Raw genomic sequence first — 12,488 nt, 5'->3', positions numbered from 1 at the left:
TAAGCAATATATGAGAGTTCCAGTTGCTCCTCATTCTTGCCAATCCTGAAATTGGTCAGCCTTTAAAAATTGTAGTCATTCTAACAGATGTATGGTATTATCTCACACTGTGATTTTAATTTGCATTTCCTGAATGATCAAATGATGCTAAACATTTTCATGTGCTTATTTGCTATCTGCTTATCTCCTTCCCATTGAAAATTTTTTTGTGTCCTTATTATTGCATTTTGAAAGTTCTTTATATATTCTGAATACAAGTCCTTTATTGGACATGTGATTAGCACATATTTTCTTCTAGTGTATGGCTTGTCTTTTCATTCTTTTAAAAATGTTTTTTGAAGAGCATAAGTCCATACTTTTTTTTTTAATATGGAATGTTTCACAAATTTGCGTGTCATCCTTGCGCAGGGGCCATGCTAATCTTCTCTGTAACGTTCCAATTTTTAGTATATGTGCTGCCAAAGTGAGCCATAAGTTCATACTTTTGATGAAATCTAGTCTACAATTTTTTTTTATTCGTGGATTGTACTCTTGATGTTTTATCTAAAGTTTTGCTTAACCTAGTGTCACATAGAAGTCAGAAAACAAGTCAAAGTAGTTGACTGAAATTTGTGCAGACATTTTATTGTTTTTGAAGGAAAGGAGAAACCACTTTCAAGTTGTTACACTGAAAAAGAATTTTTGAGGCAGACAACTTAATGAATTTTCCAAAATTGGAGAAAGTGCTTCTGTTGTTTGGAAATGAGAACAACCAAGCCTTGTCAACTTCTCTGCAGGTAGAAGCCTGCAGACCACTGGAAGCACTGAAGTGTTCTAAAGGTTACTTTGCTCAGATGACATTAAATTGAAATGTGGATTTATAATAATTTTCTTCTGGACATAGATAACATTGATGTAAATCCTTTCAAAGTTGGCCTCATTTACTTAAAGACAGAGGAAAATAACTTCATAGATATTTAACTTGAAGAATTTTGAAAAATTCAGAAGTTCCTTAACACAGATCTATGCTTGTCTAGAAAATGAGATTTAAGAACCCTGATTCTGTGGTTTGGCACAATTTGTAAGTCTGGATTTTCAGCTCTAGTTGCTATCAGAGATGACCTGTGCAATATCATTCAAAAACCCACTACATAATTTCAACTTCTCATTCAAGCCAGACGAAAATTCTTACTGAAATTTTCATTTGTACAATTCAGATATTATTCTTTTAAGAAATAGCCATTACTTTTTGCATGAAAAATGAGACTTTTTTTGGGGTAAGGATTACTTTAATATTGTGCAATATTGTGTACATTTGTTTTAATGCATTGTGTGTGTGTGTGTGTGATGAGAGAGAGAGAGGGAAAGGCACAGAGAGAGAAAGGTGGAATGGTGTTAGGCAAAGCTTTCATTAGAATCTCAACAAGATCCATAATCTACCCCCAAACCACAGGTATAGAGGAGTTTTCTAGAACATGATGAAATCAGTCCTATCCTTTTAAGATAAAACCACTGTGTATGTAAAATTGGCATGTTGCATGTATTTTTTACACCTAATTACAAATATAAAAATTAGAGCCTTGAGCAAACAGAAGTGTAATATCTCCAGTTCTAGTCTATATATCATTCTTATTATTGCTGCAGCACTATTTACTACATAATTATGATATGTAAATATTTTCTGGTAAGTTTTCTTTTTACATTCTATATTTAATGTTAACCTTGACTGCTTTTGTAGTATAGACTATAGTATTCTAATATCAGTTAATTCTAGTTACATTTTTAGTTTGCCCTTTTATATTCTTAGTGAGTTTGCTGATAAGTTTGCTAATGCAGTTTTTTTCTTTCTGTTTCTCAATCATTCTTATAGTTAATGGAATGATGGATTTTTCAGATTACCTTAAGGCTGTGAATGAAGTTTGTTATTTGGTCTCTCAGGATCCAGGTAAAAAGATGTTTCTTCAAAATTATAGAAGAGAATGATTTTGATAGTAACTGATTTTAGGGTGGGGTGGTTATATGAATTTACTCTTTTTCAGAATCTCTTAACTCCTTTTTGCCCCAGTAGTCTAGGTTGAGAAAAATTAGACATGAGTTATTCTATAAAAAGCACTAAAAAACCTGGATCACTGCCATGTTATCCTAATTTTCTTTTGTTTCTTTTTAAATGAATTTATTTATTTATTTATTTATTTATTTATTTATTTATTTATTTATGGCTGTGTTGGGTCTTCATTGCTGCATGCAAGCTTGCTCTAGTCGTAGTAAGCAGGGGCTACTCTTCGTTGTGGTGTGCAGGCTTCTTGCGATGGCTTCTCTTGTTGTGGAGCATGGGCTGTAGGTGCGCGGGCTTCAGTAGTTGTGACACGCAGGCTCAGTATTTGTGGTTCACAGTCTCTAGAGTGCAGGCTCAGTAGTTGTGGCACACGGGCTTAGTTGCTCCGCAGCATGTGGGATCTTCCCGGACCAGGGCTTGAACCCATGTCCCCTGCATTGGCAGGCGGATTCTTAACCACTGTGCCACCAAGGAAGTCCTGTCCTAATTTTCTATCCTCAATCTCCACTTTTTCCTTTACACAATTGATAGACCAATTTTCTTAAAACAAAGTTTTTGTCATGTCATTATCTCAAAAATTTAGCTGCTCTTCTTAGTCCAAACTCTTATGCTTGATGTCCTCACTTCTTTATAATTTTGCTTGCTGCTCCTCCTTTCTCCATACATCTTTCCCAGGCAAGAACCCCATGCTCCAGTGAATCATAAATCTCCATATATGCCAATTTCATTCTTACTTCCATGCCTTTGTTCATGTTTTTTTTTCCTCTGTTGAAAACTCACATCTGTTTTCTTCTCTACCCTTAACAGTACTTTTTTCACTGTCTAGAGTCTGCTTGAATTTCTCCCTAAAAATTTCAGATGCTGAAGGGTCTCCTAGTAACTTTTAGTTTACACTACATATAAATTGTAAAGAAAGTGGTTGGAGGGACTATTCATGTTAAAGATAGAAATAGTGCTTCCAAAAATCCGAGATCTCTAGTGTTCATGATCTAATTTTAGCAGTTCGTTGGTTTTTCCATTAGGCAAGATCAAGTTCCTATGTTCAGTCCTTGGGATTATATATATTTATTGTCAACCAGACTATATTTTCTTAGAATCAAGGATATATGAATGTGATAGTCAATATTCCTGAATAAGCAAACAAGAGGCAAGAAAAACTCTTTAATGTTTACTTATTCATTAATGTAATAAATGTTATTAAATGCCTACCATATGCAGCAATGAACAATATAGATATGATGCTTGGTTTGCTTTTCCTTTTTTAACTCCTTACTTCCTACTTGGCATTTTTATTAACTCCTGTGACACTGGGATTCTCCTTTATCTACTTGGTTTTTGACTTACAGCTTTTTCCTGACTATAGATTTATATGTTTGCTTGGACTCCTAAGTACTGCCTACTTGTTGAACCAGCTTATTTTCTCTCTTCCATTCCTTGGTTTTTCAACTCCTGGTTTCCTATTTTGACCTTATTTCTGTTCATGGCCATGTGTTCTGAGACCAATCAGGAAGTCCCAGGTTTCTTTATTTTTCCTTTTAAAGCAATACACATAATTCTTGAATATGTTATTTTTATAAAATATCCAAGCAATATTTAAGTGTATAAAGATGTGGAAGACACTCTTTAATTCCTCCTAGATTTTTATAGTTTAATGTTGACCTTAGAATCATTTTTATATGCAATTGTGAATATATATATGTTTCATAAGATGAAATAAGTTATTGATTTTTAGGCAGAGGACCTATATCTCACAGAGGCTAGTAAAAAGACCAAGCATACAGTTAGGAATCAAGAGACCCTCCAAAAATGGAAAAAATAGAAATATCTTATACTTCAAGAGAAAAGGATCATACTATATACATTATTTTTTAGTATTTTTTTTAAACTAAGTAATACGTCTTGGAAAGTTCTATGTCAGTAGATACAGGTCAGCCTTTTACTTTTTTTAAAAAATTAATTAATTAATTAATTAATTTTTGGCTCTGTTGGGTCTTCGTTGCTGTGCGTGGGCTTTCTCTAGTTGCAGTGAGTGAGGGCTACTCTTCGTTGCGGTGCGTGGGCTTTTCATTGTGGTGGCTTCTCTTGTCGCGGAGCACGGGCTCTAGGTGCACGGGTTTCAGTAGTTGCGGCATGCAGTCTCAGTAGTTGTGGCTTGCGGGCTCTAGAGCGCAGGCTCAGTAGCTGTGGTGCACGGGCTTAGTTGCTCCACGGCATGTGGGATCTTCCTGGACCAGGGATCGAACCCATGTCCCCTGCATTTGCAGGTGGATTCTTAACCACTGCACCACCAGGGAAGTCCCCAGCCTTTTACTTTTTAATAGCTACATGGTATCTGAAAAATGTAGATATACTATAATTTATTTAATCCCATATTGTTGAATATTTAATTCGTTTTAATTGTCTTACTATTGTAAACAATTCCACAGTGATTGTAACTTTTCTTATATTTTTATATTATATATATTTATTTGATGTTATATTTTATATTTATATGTGTGCATGTGTCTTTATCATACCTTTGTAAGGCAAAATGAGTTACAAATTATTAAGCAGAGGAGAAACAGTGTGTGCATTGGGACATGACTTCAACACCTAGCCAGATAGTTTTTTCAACTCTGCCTTAGTCTTCACTTCCTTCTTATGTGTATCCTTAAGGTAAGACAGTGGTGAGGGTATAGGACCTTCTCAAGTATTTCCTGAGCATCTTTACATCCTTGCCCTTGTGTGTGACTATCTAGATTCCCAAGAATATGTTGGAGATTTTCAAAGCCCCCTATGAAAATTTCATTTCCCAGATTTTCCTTTTAATCTTTTTGTTAGCCTACTGTTTGCTCTGTTATCTACCACTTCTGGCAGTTGTAATGTTAAACAATTGTCTCTGATTGTTTTTAATGAATTCTCCCAGGGAAAAGGCTGTTTGCACTGGGCAAGCTTTGAGTCATGTTATATAAGAACAGCTTTGCAAGTAGGGTCTTCCAGGGAACCACCAGACAGGTCTAATAATAACAGTTCTCAGGGAATGGGGCTTTGAAGAAGTTCCAACCTCATTCTTCTCCACTGGATTTCAGGCTGCTGGTTTTCTTTGTGATTTTAGGCTCTTGGTTTTTCAGGGCTCCTGGAAGCTCCTGATGGGGAGGTGGGAATATGGCAAGTTAAGAGGCCACAAAGCTTAGTGTTCTTAAGCCATTTTTCTTGAAAAAACATTCCTTGTAAGCCTTTGGTTGATTTCCAGAGTTTTGAAGAAAGTTGATTTTGACGATTTTTGCCAGTGTTCTCATTGTTTTGTAGAGGAAAGGATTCTCAGAGGTCTTTCCTCTGCAACTTTTGCTCACTTGATTAATAACTACTAGTTGAATGAATAAATAGTGCCCAGTTCTTCCCCTTGGTTGTGCTTATCTAAGGACTTGTGGATCATTATGTTTACTATATCCTGAATTCCAGGAAAATCTAGCCTGACTACCAAGTGATTTGCACTCTGAAATTAATTATTTGAATTGTGTTTCCTTATCAAAGTAAATTAGGGATACAGTGGTCTGAGGAACACTTAAATGTAGCATTTGGACACAGATATCTTTAGGTTTTAAGGAAGACTTCTTTTGGGGGGGAATTATCTTCATTATTATGAATGTTTTCTTTTAACCATGTTCTTCCCAGTTCACTTATGATATAAAGGACTGTTAGCATAAACATGAAGTTTATATGGATAAATAGGAAACCTTTTAATAGTGGTTAAATCATTGCCAGATTCTTTGTAGTATATTAAAAATCTGAAGAGAAATTTTGTATCTACACCATTCTTCTTTCTTTTACAGTATCTTTCCTAAATTACATTTTAAAGTAATTAATAACTGCCCCCAATTTTGGATTAAGCTTCCCTGCTATTGTAGATTATACAAGTGGTAAGAAATTGTTATAGCTAAAAGTTTTAACTAAGAGGTGAGCATAGTATAATGATTAAGAGCAAACATTCTGGAATAGATTAGAATTCTGGCTTTTCTATTTGCTATCTGTGTAATCAAAAGGGACTTTCTAATAGATAACTTGAACAGACCGATCACTGGAAGTGAAATAGAATCTGTGATTTTAAAAAAACTCCTTACAAACAAAAGTCCAGGATCAGATGGCTTCACAGGCGAGTTCTACCAAACATACAAAGAAGAAATTATATGATTCTTCTCAAACTCTTCCAAAAGATTGAAGAGGAGGGAACACTCCCAAAGACATTCTATGAAACCACAATCACCCTGATACCAAAACCAAAGATACCACCAAAAAAGAAAATTACAGGCCAATATATTTGATGAATACAGATGCAAAAATTCTCAATAAAATATTAGGAAAACAAAAACAACAACACATAAAAAAGATCATACTACAACCAAGTGGGATTCATCCCAAGTTCCTGAGGCTGGTTCAATGTATGCAAATCAATCAAGGTAATAAAACACATTAACAAAATAAAAGTCAAAAATCACATGATCATCTCAGTAGATGCAGAAAAAGCATTTGACAGAATTCAACATCCACTCATGATAAAAACTCTTACCAAAATGGGTATCCAGGGAACATACCTCAACATAATAAAAGCTATTTATGACAGACCTACAGCCAATATAATACTCAGTGGTGAAAAGCTGAAACCCTTCCTCCTAAAATCTGGAACAAGACAAGAATGCCCACTCTCACCAGTTCTATTCAACATAGTATTAGAAGTCCTAGCCACAGCAGTCAGGCAAGAAAAAGAAATAAAAGGCATCCAAATTGGAAGGGAAGAGGTAAAATTGTCACCATATGCAAATAACATGATACTATATATAGAAAACCCTATTGACTCCACACAAAAACTACTAGATCTAATAAACGAATTCAGCAAAGTAGTAGGATACAAGATTAGCATTCAGAAATCAGTTGCATTTCTTTACGCTAACAATGAAATGTCAGAAGGGGAATGTAAAAAAACAGTACCTTTTAAAATTGCACCAAAAAAAAAAAAATACCTATGAATAACCTGACCAAGGAGGTGAAAGACTTATATGCTGAGAACCATAAAACATTAATAAAGGAAATTAAAGAGGATTCAAAGAAATGGAAAGCTATCCCATGCTCTTGGGTTGGAAGAATTAACATTGTTAAAATGGCAGTACTACCCAAAGCAATCTACAGATTTAATGCTATCCTTATCAAATTACCCATGACCTTTTTCACAGAACTAGAACAAATAATCCAAAAATGTATATGTTACTACAAAAGACCCAGAATTGCCAAAGCAATCCTGAGGGGGGGAAAAAAAGCAGGAGGCATAACTCTCCCAGACTTCAGACAATACTCCAAAGCTACAGTAATCAAAACAGTGTGGTATTGTTACAAAAACGGACACCTGGGTCAATGGAACAGAATAGAGAGCCCAGAAATAAATCCACACACCTACGGTCAATTAATCTTTGACAAAGGAGGCAAGAATATAAAATGGGAAAAAGATAGTCTCTTCAGCAAGTGGTGCTGGGAAAGTTGGACAGCTGCATGTAAATCAATGAAGTTAGAACACACCCTCACACCATGCACAAAAATAAACTCAAAATGGCTTAAAGACTTAAACATAAGACATGACACCATAAAACTAGAAGAGAACATAGGCAAAACATTCTCTGACATAAATCATACCAATGTTTTCTTCGGTCAGTCTCACATGGCAATAGAAATAAAAACAAAATGAACAAATGGTATCTAATCAAACTTACAGGCTTTTGCACAGTAAAGGAAATGATTAAAAAAGAAAAAACCCAAAAGACAACCTATGGAATGGGAGAAAATATTTGCAAGTAATGTGACTGACAGGGGCTTAGTCTCCAAAATATACAGACAGCTCATACAACTTAACAACAAGAGGGCAAACAACCCAGTCAAGGAATGGGCAGAAGACCTTAATAGACATTTCTCCAAAGAAGACATACAGTTGGCCAGTAGGCACATGAAAAGATGCTCAACATCACTACTTATTAGAGAAATGCAAATAAAAACTACAATGAGATACCACCTCACACCAACCAGAATGGCCATCGTTAAAAAATCTATAAATAACAAATGCCGGAGAGGGTGTGGAGAAAAGGGAACCCTCCTATACTGTTGGTGGGAATGTAAGTTGGTGCAGCCACTATGGAAAACAGTATGGAGGTTCCCAGAAAACTAAAAATAGAATTACCATATGATCCAGCAATCCCACTCCTGGGCATATACCCAGATAAAACTAATTCAAAAAGATACATGCACTCCGTTGTTCATAGCAGCACTATTCACAATAGCCAAAACATGGAAACAAATGTCCATCGACAGGTGAATGGATAAAGAAGATGTGGTACATATATACAATGGAATACTACTTAGCCATAAAAAAGAACAAAATAATGCCATTTGCAGCAACATGGATGCAACTAGAGATGATCATGCTAAGTGAAGTAAGTCAGAAAGAGAAAGACCAATACCATATGATATCACTTATATGTGGACTAAAATATGGCACAAATGAACCTATCTACAAAACAAAAACAGACACACAGACATAGAGATCAGACTTGTGGTTGCCAAGGTGGAGCAGGGGAGGGAGAGGGTTGGACTGTGAGTTTGGGGTTGGTAGTTGCAAACTGTTACATTTAGAATGGATAAACAGCAAGGTCCTACTGTATAGCACAGGGAACTATATCCAATATCCTGGGATAAACCATAATGGAAAAGAATATAAATAAAAAGAATGTCTCTATGTGTATAACTGAGTCACTTTGCCGTACAGCAGAGATTGCCACAACATTGTAAATCAAATACACTTCAATTAAAAACAATTTAAAAGCGGACCTTCTAAGCCTTAGCTTTCTTATCTGTAATGTAGGGATAATGATCATTTTTATTTTGTAGGCCAATTGTGATAATGGAATTATATAGCCCATAACTTTTAGCACAGTGCCTGGCGCATAAACAGCATTCAATAAAAACCAGCTATTATTATTAATATTATTTTAGTAGTATAATAGCAAAAGCTAGATTTTATACTAGGAATATGGCCAGAATTGGGCAAATGCCTACTTGCAGGGAAATTTTTAGAAAACCCTAAATTTATTTTTCCCTGGTCAAAATCAGCTCCTCCAAGAAAATCTATTGATTCTCATGGTACAATAATTTCCTTGTTTGTTGTATTTTTGCAGCATTTCAGAAAGCCTTGAAGATTTTCTGTAGGATAAAAGGTGGTCGAGTTTCAACTTCTGAAGTGGGTGACGTTTTGGATAGCATGGCTATCCTTGTAATCCCTGAAACTTTTCAGGAAGTGATAAAGCATGCTAGTATTGACAGTGAGTTATTTGAATTGATATGTACATGTATCTTTCTTGGCTACCAATTTTTCCGATTCATCCTTTGCTTCTTCTTCTTTTCCTTCTTGATTCTTGCCTTATGCCATTGACACTGCTTACTGGTGTCTACGGTAAAAGATAATCTAGAAAAATTAAGTGAGAAATTTCTCAAATGTGTTATATTTTAGTATGTTTGGTAAAATTATAAGAGAAAAATGGAATTTTTTCTTTTCAACCTTATCTCTCTTTTCCAATAGTCATTTCTTGTCTCTGTGGAGAGGTAGTTTCTGTAGTGTCAAGAGCATGGGCTATGCAACTTAGGAGACCTAAATTTCTTGAATTTTCAGCTTCATTTTGTAGCTTTGATTACAAAATCTTCCTATGCTATTCAGTTATACTCTCTTTAAACAGTATAATATATTTAGCAGATGTTTTGTATTGATGTTTACATGTGACTAGGGATGTCCAAAGTGATTGCTTGATTTATCCATTTATTTAATGAGTCAGATAGTCATTTAATATCTACTGTGCCTGTGACTATGGTAGGTGATACACAGATGAATAAAACATATTTATTGTTCTGAAGGAGCTCACATTCTGGTGCAGAAAGAGTCAAGTAAACTGAAAATTATAATATTATGTAACAAGTACTGTTATAGAGTTTATATAGGCTGCTAATGCATGCTTGAAGCAGTAGGGAAAGATTATTAGAGGAGGTGATGTCTGAGCTAAATCTTGAAGGATCAGTAGGAGTTAGTTCGTTGCAGATGGTGGTGGAGGATGAAAGATTTTAGACTGAGGGAAGTTTGTGTAAATATGGCAGGAAAATAATCAGACATGGTATCCTTTCCAGTGGGCTTCTACTGGTTTTTGTCATTTGGTAGTGGTGGCTTTATAGTGAGTCTTTGGTTGCTGAAGTGTGGTCTGGAGATAGAACCAGGCTGCATGCAGTTTTACTAGGTAATTTTTATGGTGGGCTCGGGGTGATAAACATAAGTGGAGAGATATGTACTGGAGCATGAAGATGTCTATAAATAGGGATTTTAAAGACTAACCTCAAGCCATGTTATTAAATAGCCTTTAGGACATGCTGTACCAGGAGCAACAGAAATCATATATGAAACTGCTGTAGTGCCTTGCTTTTTGGCTTATGGAATTCTGGTCTGGGCTTCCAGGTCTCCCACTTTATTTGGGGAGGTAGATTAGACAAATAATAATAATTTAATAGGATTATTGTAGGACTTAGATATAAAAATTTATCATTGTTTGGCACCTAGAACAGGCTCAAGAAATGTGAAGCAGAAACCTAAGAATCATCCTTGACAGGGGCGTTATCTCTGTTCTCCTCGTGAAATCATTATGAACTACTATTATTTTAAACTCCTAGATATCTCTTCAGTCTTTCTGTTTTCCAGCATTACTACCTTAACCTAAATTACCATAATCTTTACTTAGGACAATTGGAAGTCTACCCATATTCTAACAAGTCTACCCATATACAGTCTTATCCCCCTTCACACTGTAGCCAGAATGATCTTTTCAAAACAAACATCTGATCGCATTACCCTCAGTGCATAAAATCTAATAATACCTCTTGGGATAAAGAACTCTTTGATGTACAAGGCCTTGCAAAGTCTGGCCTTTGCTTCAGCTTTATCTTCAGATCTTCAACTTTTATCTTCAGATCTTCTGCTTTATCTCAGACCACATTCTCCCTTACTCTCTGTGCCTTCTTAGAGTTTCAACTACATACCATTCTCCTCCTGCCATAGCCATTACACATGTTCTTTTCTTTTCCTGGAACATTCCTCTCTTCCTAGTTATTCCTACTTATACTTTAAATCTAAACTAAACTCTGTTCTTTAGGGATGTTTCCCTGACCTCTCTGACTAGGTCATATTCTCATATTGTACACTTTCACAGCATTAATCACAGTAGCAATTTGTATTTTTAACGGTTTGATTAAGGTTTGTATCTCAATTAAGACTAAGCAGGGCTTCCCTGGTGGCGCAGTTGTTAAGAATCTGCCTGCCAATGCAGGGGACACGGGTTTGAGCCCTGGTCTGGGAAGATCCCACATGCCGCGGAGCAACTAAGCCCGTGAGCCACAACTACTGAGCCTGTGCATCTGGAGTCTGTGCTCCACAACGGGAGAGGCCACGACAGTGAGAGGCCTGCGCACCGCGATGAAGAGTGGCCCCCACTTGCCGCAACTAGAGAAAGCCCTCGCACAGAAACGAAGACCCAACACAGCCAAAATTAAATAAATAAAATAAATTAAAATAAATTTTAAAAAAAAGACTAAGCAGCAGGAGAGCAGATATCATGTCTACTTTTGCTCAATATTATATCCTCAGTATGTAGCACAGTGCATGTGGCACATATTAGCTGCTGAAACATGTTGAAAGAATTAATAATTCTTACCTGTTATTCTACCTCCCCCAGTCATGGGGAGCAAGATTTCTTCATCTTCTCATATTCATGAAGTCTTATGTTTCAGTGTGTACTGAAGTATTACTTCACAATTCCAGATATTGTTCAAAGCCCATAATAGCTGGCCCTCTATTCCTACTTCCACATATTTATGTGGTGTTTTAATTTTAGAACAGGATGGCAGTTGTATTTGTGTTCAAAAGGAAATACAGTATCTAAACTTATTTTTTCTATTATAGGTAACCAAATGGTGGATATTGGGGATATTATATTTACTTTGGCTGAATTACAGCAACAGTATGAGGATGTTTGTAAGTGATCTCTTATTGCTATAGCAAGTTTTGTTTATAAATAAACTGTCTTTAATAAGTAATAATTTATGGGTTTTATCATATGGGTTTTGAAAGCCTTCTCTGAACCCTTTACTCTCTTAAATCAGAGAGATAAAATTTAATATAATACCCTGAATATACCTAATTAATATTGATTATATAATATGACTGTCTCATAATTTTGCTACTTTTATCTTTCCCTTAATATTTTTCAACATAGTCAACTTTAAAACAAAATAGTAATACTATATAAAAAGATAATATTTAATTTGCATTTGCAGGTCATTCTGACATCCTGACCTTGGCTTTTAAAAAAATTTTAGTATGTTTTTCTCTATCACTCATTATTAA

At 35.5% G+C, this 12,488-nt stretch overlaps 1 protein-coding gene and 1 non-coding gene across 2 annotated transcripts in view; one reads left to right on the top strand and one right to left on the bottom strand.

Annotated features, from left to right (window-relative positions):
* EFCAB13 (EF-hand calcium binding domain 13) overlaps positions 1-12,488 on the top strand; it is a 117,477-nt gene that overhangs the window by 39,368 nt on the left and 65,621 nt on the right. Inside the window, 2 exon segments of the mRNA XM_068531738.1 lie at positions 9,229-9,372; positions 12,045-12,116. Of these exon segments, the coding sequence (XP_068387839.1) occupies positions 9,229-9,372; positions 12,045-12,116 (216 nt within the window).
* LOC137755713 (U6 spliceosomal RNA) lies at positions 364-469 on the bottom strand. Its single transcript, XR_011072096.1, has one exon. It is a non-coding gene; the product is annotated as a U6 spliceosomal RNA (small nuclear RNA).

Source organism: Eschrichtius robustus, chromosome 20 (assembly GCF_028021215.1).
Source record: "Eschrichtius robustus isolate mEscRob2 chromosome 20, mEscRob2.pri, whole genome shotgun sequence".
Taxonomy (NCBI): Eukaryota; Metazoa; Chordata; class Mammalia; order Artiodactyla; family Eschrichtiidae; genus Eschrichtius; species Eschrichtius robustus.
This window is presented reverse-complemented; position numbering and strand designations above follow the sequence as displayed.